Source organism: Nelumbo nucifera, chromosome 5 (assembly GCF_055504915.1).
Source record: "Nelumbo nucifera cultivar China Antique chromosome 5, China Antique-T2T, whole genome shotgun sequence".
NCBI lineage: Eukaryota > Viridiplantae > Streptophyta > Magnoliopsida > Proteales > Nelumbonaceae > Nelumbo > Nelumbo nucifera.
In genome coordinates this window covers 65,036,044-65,055,262 of record NC_142653.1, presented here as the reverse complement: position 1 = coordinate 65,055,262, position 19,219 = coordinate 65,036,044, and the positions used below count along the sequence as shown (strand labels likewise).

At 40.8% G+C, this 19,219-nt stretch overlaps 2 protein-coding genes across 9 annotated transcripts in view; both read left to right on the top strand.

Annotated features, from left to right (window-relative positions):
* Positions 1–19,219, top strand: part of LOC104587840 (D-isomer specific 2-hydroxyacid dehydrogenase family protein) — a 52,378-nt gene that overhangs the window by 8,951 nt on the left and 24,208 nt on the right. For all 8 annotated transcript variants that reach the window (XM_088887902.1, XM_010245580.3, XM_088887901.1 and 5 more), the window contains 3 exons: positions 1,511–1,637; positions 1,723–1,868; positions 1,973–2,014. In XM_088887902.1, coding sequence (XP_088744028.1) covers positions 1,511–1,637; positions 1,723–1,868; positions 1,973–2,014 — 315 coding nt within the window. The remainder of the gene's footprint in view (positions 1–1,510; positions 1,638–1,722; positions 1,869–1,972; positions 2,015–19,219) is intronic.
* Positions 2,021–7,081, top strand: LOC148791703 (uncharacterized). The gene is made up of 2 exons (XM_088887905.1): positions 2,021–5,137; positions 5,217–7,081. Exons 1-2 carry the CDS (start codon positions 4,736–4,738, stop codon positions 5,634–5,636), a joined length of 822 nt encoding a protein of 273 aa, XP_088744031.1. The 5' UTR covers positions 2,021–4,735; the 3' UTR covers positions 5,637–7,081.

Here is a 19,219-nt window from a genome sequence, read left to right as displayed (position 1 = left end):
ACCATAGCTGCTGTACTACTCCCATCCTTGAATGAGCCATCAAAATTAATGCAAATGCCAACATCAACTGAAAAATCCCTATTAACAATGTGTTGAATTTGAGGATCCAAATGGTTAAATGCCCAGCAGCTCAGCCTGTCAGCCATTCAGAGGAAACCTGAACTTGCATCAATTAAAGCTTTAGGAGATTGAGAATTATTTTGAACAACAAAATAACTTTAGAATACCAAAGCTTCCACATAATTGGCATTTGAACGACAAAATAATGCCTAGCACCATCATCAGCTGGATTAGCAATCTTGGGAGAGGCATTAGGGAAATGTTGTTCCTATGCTCTCTCGCTACCTCTTTAACTTTTCAATGGCATTTTTACTACTATTCTTGTATACGTTTAAGGAATTTCATTGGTCACGGTTAGAATAGTATTTTTGTCTTTTTGTTTGTGTTTGATGGAGTGGAGTTTGAAAGCAATGAGGGGCACCTAAGTTGCTCTTTTCTCTGTCTATTGTCTTTTTGGAAGTTGTAAAGTCTATTTTGTTTTTTGTTCTAAATATGTTTTTTTTTCTAACATCCAAAAGAGGAAGCTGTGTTTGGGCCATAGATTGAAGACAATGCACAATAACAAAAAGAGAAAAGGAGAGGAGAGGAAGGAGAGAAAGAGGGGTAAAATTGGGATTATGAAAGAAATTAATGGACATGTGAAACTGGAAAACTGCGCTAGACATTTGTTTAAGGGATGGCCTATTTGTATGTGGGGCCATCTTACAAGGTATATCCAATTAGTTTTGCAAATCACAGGGTATACTCGAAATGTTTTGCTCAAACCATAGGGTATATTTTAGTAATTAGCCCTCACAGAAACCAGGTAATGGTGTCCAAGTACAGAAGGCCTCTACTTGTACCACCTTTTGCTAATGGTTATATTGTCGTTGAAGTGCAACAAATCAATTTTAACAGATGCTTTTCAATTTCATGAGTCATTGGTGTGCAAGAAGTCTCAGTTAAATGCTACTTTTCATACCTACAGGGAGGATGAGAAGATGTCCTAGAGGTTCCGATAGTGATCAACAGGCTGACTATATAGACTGTTTTTAACTTCAAAATGAATTCTACTATGAATTAGTTCATGAAAGATAAAAGTTTTGACCTACATTCAATAATCAATAGCTGGTGGATGTTCTCCTCTATGTATGATTTTTTTCCAATTTTCTACGTTTCTTTTCTAGATATTAGCACATTGATGTTGTTGATACAGGAGCTTTTAGTGTTAGCAGATGCATGAATCAATTATTTATGAGGTTGCTCAAAATTGTTCCACATGTTACCACTAGGAATCAACTAACAGCACTTGGAAGGGTTTTAGTTAATTGTTTTTTAATGGAGCTGCCCATCCTTGTGTCTCTGCTTCATTTTTTATTCACATATATGATGGCAGGACACTATTTTAAGTGATTGCAAAATGCAAACTAGCTTCACATAATCTTATAAATAATATTGTTTGTCAATGCAGGTATTTATTATGGGATTTGGAAATATAGGGATTGATTTGGCAAAACGCTTGAGACCTTTTGGTGTGAGAATCCTTGCTACAAAACGGAGATGGACTTCAGATTTGCTGGAGTCTTGTCAAACAAATGGTATTGAGAAATATTTAGATTGTGTACTAAGTTAGCACACTAAGATGTGTGGCTATGGAATAGCAACTTATTCACTATCTTGTAGATTCTTTTGCTAGATCGCCCGCATTCAACATTCAAAGTGATGCCTACAATTCTCTGGTTGATAAGAAGGGTGGTCCTGAAGATCTTTATGATTTTGCTAGAGAGGCGGATATTGTTGTTGTTTGCTTGCTTTTGAATAGAGAAACGGTCAGTTTCAGCTCCTTGTATCAAAGTTTATGCACTTGAAGAAGACATGGTATATAATTGCTGCTGACATGAAGGAACAATTATTCTTATGTGGTGAATTTCAGGCTGGCATTGTGAATAAGAGATTTCTTTCTTCAATGAGAAAGGTTTGCATTCTTTATATATATTTTGCTCTTTTTGAATAAAAACTAGTTACCTATTCATCTATTTTTATGTATCCATGCGTATTTTTATGCATATGTATATATGTGTACACTGCAAGCTGGTTTTGTAGAAAACAATTCGCAAGATCTACGGGGAACATACAAATTTCAAAGACTTGATCATATGGAGAACAGATTTGGTGTAAGTAGGAAATGAATGGTAGTTAAAAAGAGATATACCTAAACCATTGAGAGAGGAAGAGAGAAAGATTGTAGAAAGGGTAGAGAAAGAGAAAAGAGAGAGAAATCTCAAGGAATCACTCCAAGGGGTCCCAAAATCACTATAGGGTTTGTAGGAATCACTCCATACAGAAAGAGAGCTTTTAAGAAATCTTCATTCATTAATTAGCTTCAAAAGTAAGATAATACATCTATTTATATAGAGTGACTTGTGACCCGGAATACTGTTTAGCGTAATTACAAAAATGCCACTCCTTGTCTTGTGCATCAAGAAAGCTTCCTATCTACTTGATGTGGCGTAATCCGGCTGCTCCCTGCTGGATATGATCTAGTTGCCAGCAACGACGAGAACTAGGTTCCTGAAAGAGATGAGTCAACGATTTCGGGGTGGCTCACCTGACAAGGACACTCCGATGGCTAAGTTAAAACACAGTGGTAGTAGAGAGCTTGAAGATGATAACAGTGAGAGAGCTAGAGAGCGAAGATTACACACACAACAATAATAATAGAACGTACCTTCGCCCCTGGGGGGCGGAGTCTTTATATACTGGGGTCCATGCGGGTTGGTGGAATGGTTACTGGATCCCTGCTGTGATGGGACTTATTTGCGTGTTAGGTGGGCGAAACGCCGTCAAACGGTAATACTGTCCCTTCCCGTCAGAACCGGGGAGTTGGTGAACTAATGTAACCGTTACAAAGTACGGTCCTGTGGGATATAGAGTACGGTGGTGTGCTCCTCGAGGTTGCCATGCGGAGGTCTGAACGGTTAGGCGAGTTGCCTGTAGGACATTGGGCTGTTTGATGGCGAGTTGATTGGTAGCGAGCTTCTCGAGCTCGTGCTCCTTAGGTCCGCCCTGACATGAATGCTGAAGTGCCCTTGGACCGAGGTGATCCATCTGTCTGGCCTTGATCTGTGACGAACTTGGTTCCGTTATCCTGGTCGCGATCTAGTACCAGGATGATCTTAGCTCGAAGTGACTTTAGTTCGGGGTACTAGCGTACCCCAACTCGCTTTGTAGCGAGCTGATTTATGTTGAGCTGTCACCCGTGTTGAGTCATGTCCACGTGCCGATCTGATTACGTCGAGTTGTCGCTTATGTCGAGTCATGTCCACGTGTCTCCCTGTCACGATGTCGGGCCAAATTCTCCTTCATCAATTGCCCCCCACTCCTCGAGCTAGGGGTCTTGACCTAGTTTGAGGAGTTCACGATGTGCCAAGTGGATTCGGTTTGAAGTCTGGCTGTTCTATCAGATGGGTCGCGTGCGGTTCACGCGCGGACGTCATGCAATCTATAGGCTCCGTGAATGTCAAAAACGCGCTAAACTATTTTCGATCTCGAGGGTCGTGCAACCGGTTTTCTTAGGAGCCGTCGGATTGCTTTGATCTTGACCATTGCTTCTTCGATACAGTGGCTATAAATAGGGAGACCCGAGACTCATTTCCTTCGTCACAAGCTTACTAGTCTTCAATCTGAGGTCGTGCTTAGCTTCTTTAGCTCGGGTTTTCCAGTTCGCCACTTTCTTCCAGTATAGTCGTCCTTCTTTGGTGAGTCTCCCTTCACTTTCCTTTTTAGTTCGGTTCTGTTCCATGTTTTCTTCTAGCTTTAATAGTCTTTTAGACGAGGTCGAGGAGGGTACCTCGACCCAGGTCGGTAGCCGAGACGAGGCTACTTTGGGCTTAGAGGCAGTCCATGGCCTTCCCGAGGTACAGGCACCCCGGGAGGCGCGAGAGGCCTCTGGTAGTCTGGCATCCACCTCTCATCAAGGTCGGGTGCCGGGCAACTTTGGCCCTTCAACAATGACCTTGGACCGGCTTCAGGCCTTAGTACGCCGGTACAACTTCCCGAGAGAGTTCTCCTACAGTCTCCACTTAGATAACTTCCCTTGAGAACACGATCACAACGAGATCGTGATTTTTGAAAAGCAGCTCGTGGATGGTCTTCGTCTTCCTTTGCACCCCTTAATTGTAGAGGTCCTGAAGTCTTTTGATATTACCATAGACCAGTTACACCCGAACTCCATCCGCAATGTAGGGACCATCTCACTTTTTTACGAGTACTGTCTTCTCCTCAACCTCGAGATCTTTTCTTCTATTTTGTCAATTAAGAAAAACTCTTCTTGTGCTCTTCTCGAGCATAGGAGAACCTATTACCTGTCTCCTCGCCTGGGCTATAAGCTATTGTACGAACTCCCCAATAGGATCCCGGCCTGGAAACGAGATTACTTCATGGTCCGTAACCCCGAGGGGTGGCCTTTCCCAACCCATTGGAGGCTGGCGATTCAGGATTCTGGTGTTAGACTAGATCTGAGGACAAGGGAGACGCTCAAGTCTTGGGCGGAGCTCGGCTTCCTCTGTGCGGGCTACCTTGCCGAAGACAAGCTCGTGCAGGCCGGCTTGAGTCCTGGTAGGTCGCCTTGGGTTTTTGCTTTGTTAAGATTCTGATTAGTTCGTGGCTAATCTTATATTTTGTTTTTGCAGCTACCATGCCGGTCAATGCAGAAAGTCTCTTGAGGATCTCCCAGAAGGGGAAGAAGAGGGCTGCGAAGAGGCCGCGCCAGGAGGGCGGTCTGTCACCTGAAGTCTTAATCGTGGAGCCGGTCTCCACTACGCCTCCCCAGGAAGAGGTCCGACCTGTTGCTCCCGAGGCGGTTATGGACGAGGTCCATCGCGAGGGAGCTCACCCCCAAGAGCCGGAGAGTTCGTCCGCACCCGTGGAGGCGGATACTGCACCAGAGGGTACTTTTCCGAGCTTGAAAGAGAGCATCATGGACCACGTGCAAGCCATACGTAAGAGTCAGGGTGCTGTCTTCCACGATGAAGTCGCGAAGTGGGCAGAGATGTCTCCGGGCCGGCTCTTGGGACTAATCGGCAGCCACTGTATGGTGGTAAGCGCTCCGCTTTTTTCTTCTTCCTTCTTTCTTCTCTCTCTTTTTTTTTTTACTGATCTCTGTTTTCTTTTGGTAGGCTAACGTTGCTGGTCACACGCTGGCCTTCCAATCGGCGATCTCCATAAAGGAGGCTCGTGATGCTAAGCCGGAGGTGCAGAAGCTCCATCGCGAGCTAGACCTGACCCGGGGTGAGGTACATAGAGCCAAAAAGGGGGATGAGGCCCAGAAGCAGTTGATCTTGTCCCAGGAAGGGCAAATCTCCGCATTGATTGAGGAGAAGGAACGGCTTCAGCGGGAGGTCGCGAACCTCGAGGCCACGGTCAAGGAGCGCACTGAAATCTTCGAGATTGCCATCGTAGAAAGAAAAAAGGCCATCGAGAGCTTCAAAGAGTCCCCGGAGTTCGAGGACCTGCAGGTCGAACAAGAAAAAAGGCCAAATTCTCCTTCATCACTACTAATGCAAATAAACTGGAAACTGAAAGATAAGCCCTACTAAACTAGTGGAACAAGATGTTATAACCCAGGTCCACACAGGACTAGTTGAAATGATAAAAATACCCCTGATCTGCTCAGTCCAAGTCCCAAGAGTCTTCCTCATGCCAAATCAGAACCTGTTTGTTGGCCTTCTTACGAGAATAGGTCTTATAATGCTTGGATTGATCCCCATTACCTTCATTGCTAATCTGGATGATTCGTTGCTGGTTATGGGAATGGTAGGAAGAAAAGTAAGAGAGAAATAGAGGAAGAAAAGAAGAGAAGAGAATTGTGTGCTTTAGAAAGGACGTGCCCAACACCATTGGTTGATATCTTATTCAATTAACATGTATAATATTTATCAAAAAAAATTAACTTGTATAATAAAGAGAGTGTAAGGGCATGGGCATGTCCAATACCATTGGTTGACAGAAGAACGTCATGAAGCACTGGCCTTAGTTATCAAGACCCTTACAATACTATGAAGCCAAATATGCAATGAACATTCTACCAAGTGAAGCAAAACACAAGGTGAGGATGCATGATAGGTGACACGTGGGGATTCGAGAAAAGCACCTAGTTTGGTACTGAATTTCCTTAGGCTCAGTTTGGTAGGAGTACAAATGCAAATATGTAGAGTGCAAAACCTTGTATTTTGTATGTATTTGTACTCTTTCCAAATTGAGCCTTACACTCTCATAACGGTCTTACTGAGTTGTCAGGATTAAATAGTGTCCCATACATAAAGAGGGGCACAAAGTCATTGTACTTAAAGTTAGAAATCTATATATATTATTTTGGTCGGCTGGGAGACTGGTCTTTTTCTCTTCTGGAGACCAGTCGAACCATCTCTTCATCTTCTCCTCTCTTTCTCTCTTCCTCTCTTCTTCCCCTTCTTTCTCCCTTTTTCTTTCTTGCCTTTTTATTTCAGGAAGTAAATTAGGTCTGGTTGACTAACTAACATGGTATCAGAGCCCTGGTTTTCTTCCTAGATTTTTTTTTTCTTCTCAGCGCCTTCAACACATCGATTTTGAGGTTTCTTGGTGATTACCTGGAGGATTAAAGAGAGAATAAAAAGGAGTGGTCGTTTCTTGTCTAGGGAGGTATCCATGCCTCCAGTTGCAGTAGAAAGTGCTGTTTCAGTGGAGTTTTAGAAAAACCCTCTAATCGATGTATCGAAGAGGGACTATCGGTGATCAGTTTGTTTGCAACAGTTCACGTGGGGCGTTAATGATCTGAAAGGTCACAGGTATGTATAGGAAGTGATTTTCTGGATGTTTGTTGTTAATGGAAGTGAGTAATAGGTGTGAGAACAGTGGTGAAACCTGTTACAACACATGTTTTTGAGTTTCTGTGTGTGTTTCTTGCTGAAAGAAGTGGGTGATATGTGTGACTCTGTGAGAACAGTTCTGAAATTAGTTACAACTAGACTTGGCAATTGGGTTGGGTGGGTCGGGTTCGGGTTGGGTCAAGACACTTTGGGTTGATTTCGGGTTGGGTTATCAAATTCTAGACCCTAATCCTAAATGTTTGGGTTAAGGTTGACCCATGGGTCATTTCGGTTCATCCTAAAAAATAACTGAAATTTAAAAAAATAAAGAAAAACTATATGAAAAATGTCAAAACTAAAGGAATTAACCTTAAAATTCCAAATATAAAATAAAAAAACTTGACCATTTAACAATTTAAAGAGGAAACAATAAAGAGTAAAGACTAAATAGAAAAAATTAAAGAGTGGAAACTTCTAACAATGCATAAATAGTCCCAATCAGACTTGACAATTGGGTCAGCGGGTTGACCCATTGATGAACATACAATTTATCTATAATTTATGAGGTCTTTGCATGGATTATTATGCCGGTTTTATTTAATTTTGCCCTAATTTAGCTTAATGCTAAGAAAATATTTCAGGGGTAATTAATCTAAGAAAAAGAAGGCAAAAGGTAAGAAAAGGTCCAAAAAGACCAAATTCAGCCTAGCCCGGTTATGGAAGCAAGAGCACTTCAGCCCAAGAAGTACAAGTTTATTCCTTGAGAAAACCCAAGAAAAGAAAGCCTAGCAAAGAGTAAAATTCGGCCCAGCAGAGAAGGCCCATTCTCAGCCCAAAAGAGCAGTCTAGAGTGTATCTATCATGTGCTAAGAGGGAGCCTAAGTGCAGTCCAAATAGTAGCCCAAAGAGCTAGGGGCGGCAACCCTTAGAAGGCTTTCAAGAGAGAACTCTAGAAAGTTCAAGAAGAGGGTGTAATACACCCCATTCTAGAGGCTTCAAGAAGGGGCAAGAGCCCCTTGAAAATCTATATAAGGAGGCCTCTAGAGGGGGGAGAGGTGTTCAATTGCTGGAGATCAAGGCTTTCCCACTCCTAGAGGTTCGAACACATTGAAGAGAAGAGAAGAGAAGAAGGGCTAAGCACAAGGAGGAGAAGAATAAGGGCTGAAGGAGTTCAAGTCAAGCTAGCAAGAAGAGAAGGTGAGTTCGAAATTGTGGGTTTTTGATTCAGAGATCTATTGTAATAATTTCATTCTAGTTTCATTTTCCTTTGATTTGAATTCAACTTCCTTGTTGTAAATTTTTCTTTCTCCCTCTTTCATTCTTTCTTGATTTAATTAAGTTTGTAAAATTTCAGATCAGCAATCAATTTCTTTTTGATTCATTCGAATGGGTGTGAATTGTTCTTGATATTTCTTGAATAGGGGTTAATTGTAGAACAATTCATCCAATTAAACTTTCAAAACTCAGATCATTGCAAGATCTGAATTGCTTGAAAGAGAATTCAGATCTGCAAATTTTCAGATTGGCCGAATTGATCTAAGCTTGGAATTCTTAGAGTGCTTGAGAAAGACTCTAGGAATTCAGATCTACTATTCAAGAACCGAATTGGATGCAAGGTTAGATATAACTTGCACAATACAGTTGGTGATCAATTTAGATTTGAATTGATACCTTAGAAGTGTTTGAAGAAATGCATGCATGGGAATTAGATCCTTGATAGAGATTGAGGATCATCACTCATGCATAGGATGAACATGCACTTGAAAGAGGCTCAATCATGATCTATTCGAATGATTCAATTTGATTGATTGCTGAATTCTGAGATTGACATTAATTGCTTACTCTTCTAACCTGAATTGAAAGCAATTGGGCCAATAATTTAGATGGATTTTAGTTAAGGATTTTTAGCTTTTGAATAAAGTTTTGATTTGTTGTTGATTAGATAAGAAGTGACTAATTTAGTATTGGTAATTGTTTCCTAAATCCTCGTGAGAACGATACTTTATTCAATACTTTACTACTTGAACGGCTAGTGCACTTGCTAGTGTCACAATGAGCCACATCAAGTTTTTGGCGCCGTTGCTGGGGATTTAGGGAAACAATATTAGGAACCATTGAGCATTCTTAATCTGGTCTCGTTCAACATTGCATTCATAGTTGGTTTAATTTGCTTAATTTTACATTTTAGCTTTGAATGCAACAGTTGTACTACTGTAGTTATGTTTTCTTCTTTCTTTAGTAAATTACTTTATTTTTCTTGTTTCAGTTTCATTTTAATAAAAGTAGACATGATTTCCTTTCTATCTTGAAGTTATTATCTTCTAAAAGAAAAGAAAAAAAAAATCACAAAAACATGAGTGTTGCAGATCTGAGTTGCATTCGGCACTCAGATCAACAGAACTCAGACCTGCAACACTCAGCCGAAAAGATTTAGTTGTGTTTCAGCCCTTTATTATTTTTTTCTTTCATTACAAAAAAAAAAAATATAGAAAATGAAAAGAAAAAAAAAGAATCATATAAACAAAAGAAGGGAAAGTGAGGATTCGGATCAGATATCAGATCTGAGTTCAGTTCCAATTCAGCTGAGTTCAGATCTGCAATTCTTTCGGATTGTTGGTTCAGAGAAAATGAACAAACAATAATAATTATTGTATTTACAATTATAGGAATGCATTGTACATGATTGTAGATATCCATTTACATCTGCTAGGTTGAGGGCTGCTTATCAGAGCTGAATTGTCAATGTGCCTTCAAAGGACCTAAATTGAGCTATAACCAGACCTGAGCCAGGTTTGGGTTCAGGTTTGTAAGCTATGCAAATGTATGTCTTCAAAATCTTGAAGAATTCTTATGATCTGAAATCAGGTTTGATATGTATATGACCTATATATGCTGCTGCTATTGAAAGCAGTTCAGTTCACATTTAATCTTGGTTCAGACTCCATACAAATGTCCATAGGCCAAAATCATCCATATCAACCCATAGATTACAAGAATATGTAAGATAAAACATTCATTCCACACTTTCGAATTCAGGTCTGCTGTATTGTAAGCTATAGTGCAGCACTAGCAGATCTGAATTGAATCCAAATCTTTAGACCTTTTGTTCCTTCACAACTGAAATCAAAGCTAGCTATTTTCAAAAATTTCAAGGATCATCCAAGGAACATCCACAATGCCAAATCGGTATTGCTAATAATAATAGATACCTATCCTCAAACCTGTCCTAATTTAGCCCTGCTGTAGCAACCCTACTATAGGTCTAAATTTTAATAGAAAAATCTTTTGGAAGTGCTCTTTTCATTAAATCTCGAGGCATCAAAGTTCTCAACCCAAACATACATACAATCAGCTAAATTAGCTCGGATAGAGCAGGGTACAAGTTATCAAAAACTACAAGGTATACCCTGCATCTTGCTCTGTTTTCAACCACAGTTCAGATCTGTGTCATTTCAGATCTGAATTTCATCAACCATGGCTAACCAATTATTTTTGGGGGATAGCAGATGTATCCTAGGGTGAATTGGGGTGGTGATTGAAAGAATGGTAGGATCCATGTAATACGCCATAAAGGTTGCGGAATGGGTGGGCGAATTTCAAAAAATTTTCCTACCTTCTTCCAACTGTGAATCATATTCCCTAATTTAAGAATACAATATTCAAGGATCCTATTTGAACTATAATTGAACCAGATCTGAATCAAAAGAGAAGGGAGGAATTATACCTGATCCAGAGAAGCAGTAACTCCCAAAGTTGGTGTTCACGCCCAAAGAGGACACCAAGATCCGCTCCTGCTGAAGATGACACAGCTGTATGTGGAACGGAACCAGCAGAGTGCGTCCTACACACTGAATCCTTCGCAAGAATCCACTGGAAAGTCTGAGCACCAAATCTTGTCTTTTTTGCAAGACTGATGTCAAGAACTGATTTCTTGATTTCTTTCTTCTTCAAAGATCAAATCTTGTAAGAAAGAATGGCGGCGGCTGGAGAACTTCTGAGACGAAGATGGCTGAATTGCTTCTCTTCTCTCTGGATTGTGTATGAGATCTGATCTTAATTCGCAGGATTTCTTGCACATTAACCCTAGGTTCGAAATCTGATTTTTATCTCTCTTAGGGTTTCTTCTCTCTGAAGATTAAGTTAGCTTACTCCTGATCTTATCAGGAGGTTAGCAAATTCAAATCTGATTTGAATTTGGTCTCCCTGAGTGGATAAGGTTAAAAGGCCCAATCCTTTTACTAACTCTAATCCCAGATTCGCCCCATGAATGGGTGATCAAATCAGCCCAGCTCGAAATGGGCTTTTGGCCCATTAAGTGTTCAGTGCTTAACTAGTTTCCAATCTACTGCCCAGTTGGGCATCTTTGTATGGCGTGGGACCCAAGCATTGATCTACACACCAGCCACATGGGTTCGGCCCAGCCTTTATTACAAGGCCCAACCGAATTCACTGAAAAGTTCAGTGAACCCCCGAGCCCATCACATGGACCTTATGGGCTCAACACTTACATTAAGTGGTCCTTGGGCCAAACTATCTTATAAAAACCCAGGGACTGTGGGCAGGTGCAAGATTAGCCCATCAAGTACTATCCTAAATGGTCTTACACTTAACCTCTCAGTCGATAATGATCAAACACTGCCCGACAAGATATTAATGATCAAACACTCCCTCAGCCGATAATGATCAAACACTCCCTCGGCTGCAAGGAACAGTGCCACTCTCTATTCACATGGATCCCGAGAATTAAAACCATTTGCAAACATTTTGAAACCGTACATATATGTATATATATATATTAATTTTGCAAAACAAAATTCCAACGATTGAAATCAACTGCTGACAGTTTGGTTTCCATCAGAGAGAGTGCATTCCCGATCATTACCATTTGTCCGACAAAGAGGCTGATCCTGTCACTATGATCACTCACTCAGATGAATTCTCAGACTGCCCCAATATGCGTAGGTTTTGACCCCCACTAAGGACCTCACTGATTGGCATATCAAAGACAATCCGATCCGACACCCAGTGAAGTATCATAATCGAGTCTAGGGGTCAGGTGTAACTTTCCAGTTTTGCCCATCTGTTTCCAAGGTCCAGGGCAATACTAGAAATCTGGTCCGGTTCAAGGATTCGAGTAATCCCATATTGCATGTGCCTTGGGTCTCACCCTGGTGGCTGAGACAGGCCATCCCAACATTTGGTGGCACACCAGCATCAGCCTTGGCATGATGAATCTCCCCAGATTCATTCAATGGTTCACACATTTAAAACTAACACGAGCCTCAATAAGTGTCCAATTTTAGTGTCTTACACAGAATTATATCAAATAACATGAATCAAACATGCACTTTATTTATTTACACCAAATATCAAAAGTACATCAAATCGGATTGAAGCTAAGGGCATACAAAACCGTCTAACAGTGATGACCCCCAATTCCCCTCAAATTTGCATCAGTTCAGGTCTGAGTTCAGAGGAACTCAGATTTGAACTGTTGTAGATCTGCTATAGCAGAACTCAGATCTGAGTTTTGATCCGAATCCTCAGTTTCCCTTCTTTTGTTTATATGATTCTTTTTTTTTTCTTTTCATTTTCTATATATATTTTTTTTCTTTTTGTAATGAAAGTAAAAAATAATAAAGGGCTGAAACACAACTAAATCTTTTCGGCTGAGTGCTGCAGGTCTGAGTTCTGTTGATCTGAGTGCCGAATGCATCTCAGATCTGCAACACTCATGTTTTTGTGAATTTTTTTTTTCTTTATTTTTTTTCTCTTCTTTTAGAAGATAATAACTTCAAGATAGAAAGGAAATCATGTCTACTTTTATTAAAATGAAACTGAAACAAGAAAACGAAAGTAATTTACTAAAGAAAGAAGAAACATACTATAGTAGTACAACAATTGCATTCAAAGCTAAAATGTAAAATTAAGCAAATTAAACCAACTATGAATGCAATGCTGAATGAGACCAGATTAAGAATGCTCAATGTTACCTAATATTGTTTCCCTAAGTCCCCGGCAACGACGCCAAAAACTTGATGTGGCTCATTGTAACATTAGCAAGTGCACTAGCTGTTCAAGTTGTAATGTAGTGAATAAAGTATCGTTCCCACGAGGATTTAGGAAACAATTACCAATACTAAATTAGTCACTTCTTATCTGATCAACAACAAATCAAAACATTATTCAAAAACTAAAAATCCTTAACTAAAATCCATTTAAATTATTGGCCCAATTGCCTTCAATTCAGGTTAGAAGAGTAAGCAATTAATGTCAATCTCAGAATTCAGCAATTAATCAAATTGAATCATTCGGATAGATCATGATTGAGCCTTGGTTTGGTGAAACCCCAAGGTCATGAACAACCTCTTTCAAGTGCATGTTCATCCTATGCATGAGTGATGATCCTCAATCTCTATCAAGGATCTAATTCCCATGCATGCATTTCTTCAAACACTTCTAAGGTATCAATTCAAATCTAAATTGATCACCAACTGTATTGTGCAAGTTATATCTAACCTTGCATCCAATTCGGTTCTTGAATAGTAGATCTGAATTCCTAGAGTCTTTCTCAAGCACTCTAAGAATTCCAAGCTTAGATCAATTCGGCCAATCTGAAAATTTGCAGATCTGAATTCTCTTTCAAGCAATTCAGATCTTGCAATGATCTGAGTTTTGAAAGTTTAATTGGATGAATTGTTCTACAATTAACCCCTATTCAAGAAATATCAAGAACAATTCACACCCATTCGAATGAATCAAAAAGAAATTGATTGCTGATCTGAAATTTTACAAACTTAATTAAATCAAGAAAGAATGAAAGAGGGAGAAAGAAAAATTTACAACAAGGAAGTTGAATTCAAATCAAAGGAAAATGAAACTAGAATGAAATTATTACAATAGATCTCTGAATCAAAAACCCACAATTTCGAACTCACCTTCTCTTCTTGCTAGCTTGACTTGAACTCCTTCAGCCCTTATTCTTCTCCTCCTTGTGCTTAGCCCTTCTTCTCTTCTCTTCTCTTCAATGTGTTCGAACCTCTAGGAGTGGGAAAGCCTTGATCTCCAGCAATTGAACACCTCTCCCCCCTCTAGAGGCCTCCTTATATAGATTTTCAAGGGGCTCTTGCCCCTTCTTGAAGCCTCTAGAATGGGGTGTATTACACCCTCTTCTTGAACTTTCTAGAGTTCTCTCTTGAAAGCCTTCTAAGGGTTGCCGCCCCTAGCTCTTTGGGCAGTTATTTTGGCTGCACTTAGGCTCCCTCTTAGCACATTATAGGTACACTCTAGGTACACTCTAGGCTTCTTGGGTTGAAGTGTGCTCTCTTGCTTCCATAACCGGGCTGGGCTGAATTTGGTCTTTTTGGACCTTCTTTTCTTACCTTTTGCCTTTTTTTTTCTTGGATTAATTACCTTTGAAATCTTTTCTTAGCATTAAGCTAAATTAGGGCAAAATTAAATAAAACCGGCATAATAATCTATGCAAAAACCTCATAAATTATAGATAAATTGTATGTTCATCAAATACCCCCACACTTAAGCTTTTGCTTGTCCTCTAGCAAAGACATCAACCATAAACCGAACATTCCCCCCTTTTATTCTCATCATTTACCTGGTGAATTTTTTTAAGATAGAAATGCATTGTGTGGTCGGGGAACTTTTGTCAGTGTTTAGCTCTTATTCTTATAAATTACCATTTTAACACATGTATAAGATCCGGGGAAAGGAGAATATGAATTTCATCAAAGTCCAGCCTTCACTCCTAATCCATATATAACTCAACTACTTAATTGTCAAGGTTAATAATCAAATTTCACTAAGTTTTACATCTGTAACTATATCTCAACGAGAGTTCAACTTTAGTGTGCCCCTTTGAACCTCAGTTGTCACCACAATTACTTAATTCTAGGGGTGAGTGCATCTTATGCTCCATCTCACCCTTTTATTCTCTTTCCAGTGTGAGTGCATTTTATGCTCCATCTCATACACTTTTATTCTTCTCTCTCTCTCTCTCTCTCTTTTTTTTTTGGTGTGAGTGCATCTTATGCTCCATCTCACACTGGTCACATGCTTGAGGTAGATGAAAAGACTCATGTTCTGAGCTGCTAGTTTACTATTCAGCTCAAAATAGCGGAGTCAATTTGGGCTCAATTATTGAACCTCATGTATCAACACTTAAGATGTGCATTAGTTCTCTTGACCATTAACATTGAAATCAAGTGCTTTCATACACATGAAGGTAGTTAGGGCTAGTCTTGCTGAAAGGCATATTCATCTCCCATTTTCTCATGCATATATTAAATAGGGTCATTCACAAGAATAAAAACTAAACAAATACATTGGTCTCCCTCAACTCATTGTATTCATTCTTAAAAATGTAGAGTTTCTATCATCCGGATCCGACTGGAAATCCGCATCTGTATACCCTTGGATCTGTAGTGAACTACCATCGAATACCAGACAAAACTCTTTTGTCCTTCGAAGGTACTTAAGTATGCATTTCACAGCAGTCCAATGCTCCTGCCCTGGGTTAGCCTGGAATCTGCTTACTACACTCACTGCTTGGGCGATGTCAGGACGAGTGCACAGCATGGCATACATGATGCTCCCTATGGCTGAGGCATAGGAAACGTCTTTCATGCTTTCGATCTCCTCAGAGGTCTTTGGAGACATCTTTTTGGAGAGATTGACTCCATGCCTGAAAGGAACATTTCCTTTCTTGGAGTTTTCCATGCTGTATCTCTTGACTATTTTGTCAATATAAGCAGATTGGGATACTCCTATTATCCGCTTCGATCTATCTCTATAGAGTCGAAGACCAAGTATATAGGAGGCTTCTCCAAGGTCTTTCATGGAGAGTTGCTGTGATAGCCATACTTTTATCGTAGTTAACATTCCTACATCATTCCCAATGAGTAGAATGTCATCTACATACAGAACCGGAAACGTAACCTTGTCAGCACTGGTCTTCCTGTAAACACAGGGTTCATCCGGATTCTGCTCAAAATCAAACTTTTTGACCGTAGAGTCAAATCGATGTTCCAACTTCTAGAAGCTTGCTTGAGTCCATATATGGATCTATTCAACTTACAGACCATGTGTTCCTAACCCGCAGCTACAAAACCTTACGGTTGCTGCATATAGATATCTTTAGCAAGATTTCTATTCAGGAACGCGGTTTTGACATCTATCTGCCAAATCTCATAGTCATAGTAAGTTGCTACAGATAGCAGGATCCTAATAGATTTAAGCATGGCCACGGGCGAAAAGGTTTCCTCATAATTGATGCCTTCTTTTTGAGTATACCCTTTCGCCACTAGACGAGCTTTGTAGGTCTCAACCCTACCATCGGGGCCCTTCTTCCTCTTGTAGATCCATTTGCAACCAATTGCTTTTACCCCGAAGGGCGGATCCACTAGAGTCCAGACTCCATTGGTCTCCATTGAGTCCATCTCAGCTCTCATGGCATCTACCCATTTAAGGGAGTCTATGTCCAACATAGCTTCCGTATAAGTTACGAGATCCTCTTCACTAGTCAATGTTTCGACCAGGTAACTATCCTGATCGTAACCAAAACGGACCGGTGGCCTGGACACCCGGGTAGATCTTCTAGGTTGGTCACTACCTAGAACTTGTGGGACACCTCCCACTGCATCTGAGCTCTCCTCATTAAGAACAATTTCTTGACGAAGATTGTCCAGGATGTAGTCATTTTCCAAGAATTGTGCATTCCGACCGCAGAACACCTTCTGCTCACTTGGATCATAGAATAGGTAGCCCACTGAGCCCTTTGGGTAGCCTACGAATAGGCAACGACTGGTCTTGGATTTCAATTTGTCCGGATTCGTTCTTTTAACGTGAGCCGGACAACTCCAAATCTTCAAGTGTCATACACTTGGTTTCTTTCCGGTCCAAAGCTCATAGGGAGTCTTAGGAACCGATTTGGTTGGAACCCGGTTCAGCACGTATATCGCAGTTTCTAATGCGTATCCCCAAAAGGATGTGGGTAACTCTGAATGGGTGAGAAGTGACCGGACCATATCTAATAGGGTCCTATTCCTCCTCTCTGAAACACCGTTAAGTTGTGGTGTAGCAGGAGGAGCTAACTATGATACTATCCCGTTTACTTTTAAGTAGTCCCTTAATTCGTCAGAGAGATATTCGCCGCCTCGATCTGATCGAAGGGACTTATTTTCTCTCCCTAACTGTTTCTCGACCTTTTGTTTGAACTCTTTGAACTTTTCAAAGGATTCACACTTATGTCTCATTAGGTACACGTAACCATACCGAGAATAGTCATCGGTGAATGTAATGAAATACACGTGTTGGTTACGGGTCCTAACACTCAGGGGACCACATACATCAATATGTATAAGGTCAAACGTGCCTGTACATCTTTCAGGCTTACCGTTAAATGGCCTCTTTGTCATCTTACCCTGAAGGCAAGGCTCACAAGTGGGAAGATCTTCTACAGTTAGAAAATCCAAAGGACCATCCTTTACCAGTCTTGTGATTCGGTCAATACCGATATGGCCAAATCGGTAATGCTACAGGCACGTGGGATTAACTGTATCACGTGCTATTTTCTTGGGGATTTCAGCCGACGTAGTTTCGGTTATGTTAGTTTCTAGAGAAGGATGTAGAACATAGAGACCGTTCTCAAGTTCCCCATATGCGATGAATTTATTGTTTCTTTTAATAGTAATTGCATTACTGAAAAAGACAGAATATCCATCCGCACACAGTTTTGAGACAAAAATCAAAATTCTTCTTAGATTTTGCACAAAAAGACAATCTTTAAGTACAATATTTCCTTCTCTAAATTTTAATTCTACGGTGCCTATTGCCGTAGCTGCAATGCTTGCAGAAGTCCCCAAGTAGAGCATCACTTCTCCATCATTCAGCCTTCTGCTTACCTTGAACCCCTGCAGTGAGTTACACGCATGAGTTGAAGCCCCGGAGTCAATACACCAGGACGCAGAAGCCACCAATAAGTTGGTTTCTATGACACAAGATTCGAAATTACCTTTCTTGGATTCCAGGTACTGAGGACAGTTCCTCTTCTAGTGGCTGGTTTGTTTGCAGAAGTGGCATGCATCTGCTGTCCTGTCCTTCTTCTGCTTCTTGGGCTTGGTAGTCTTCTTTTGAGGCTTCCTTGCCTTCATCTTTTTCTTGCCCGTTTTGTTAGTTTCAACAAGCATCACCACAGGCTCATCCTTCTTAAGTAAGTCCTCGGCCCTTTGCAACATATTGCTCAGCTCTTGGACGCTGACATTCAACTTGTTCATATTGTAGTTTAATATGAACCCATTGAAGGAAGAGAGCAAGGAGTTCAGAATGGCATCCACTTGAGTGCCAAGATCTAGCTTGGATCCAAGGGCTTCCAGCTCGTTAATGTATCCTATCATCCGAAGACAATGGTCGTGAACTTTCTGCCCCTTTGACATCTGAGCGGTCATGAACATTTTCAAGACCTTCTGCCGATTAGAACAGGTCTGCTCTTCGTACATTGTTTTCAGACTGTCCAATATGTCCTTAGCGAGTTCGATCTGATCGAACTGCCTCTGTATTGAGTTGTCCAAAGAAGCAATGACATAGCAGCGGGCTAGGGAGTTTTTATCCTCCCAATCTTGGAATTCTCTCCTACGGGCTTCAGAAGCCCTATCACCCGGATGCTTCGGGGCAGGAGACTTGACTACCTTGTCCAATTTTTCAGATGTTAAAACAAGCATTAGGTTACGGTACCAGTCGACATAGTTTGGGCCCTTAAGCTTGTCGTCAAGAAGCTTATTTGATTCATGTTCATATCATAGACATGGATTTTAATCTATGTTCCATTCCCATTTGTTCATCTCTGAGTTTTCCCACCTGCTCAGGGACGGAGACAGCGACTTGTCTCTGGAAATTTGAGAAACCACATAAGGTGCATGGAGCCAAATGTTTCAGCTGCAAAACCCCACCACCTTTCTGTGAAGGATTATATCCACTCGTCATATGAGTTTTCCCTTTGGCCTCTGTCAGACAAGGTTCAGAGCCGTTTTTAGGTAAACCTTTCTGTCCAGTGAGTGCTCACCCATCATATTCGTGAACACCAAGGTACCGTGAGAGAGTTCCCATTTTCTGGTGAAGCCCCTCCCACATCGGTCTATGACGCCGCTATCATCTTATAAAACACTTGGACAAGCCCATAAGCAAATGGATAGCTCATTTTCTGGTGCGTTTCCTCATCACTGAAGGACCCATCCTCATGCTAATGATGGTAGGCCTTTAGAGAGTTCATCATATGAATCTCCCTATCACGTGCACAGGGAACAAGAATTACGCCCTAGTTTATT

Bases quoted from the DNA above. Each gene is read 5' to 3' on its own strand.
- LOC148791703 (XM_088887905.1), top strand. From the start codon at position 4,736: ATGCCGGTCAATGCAGAAAGTCTCTTGAGGATCTCCCAGAAGGGGAAG. The intron at 5,138-5,216 runs GTAAGCGCTCCG...TTCTTTTGGTAG, and splicing joins TCGGCAGCCACTGTATGGTG to GCTAACGTTGCTGGTCACAC.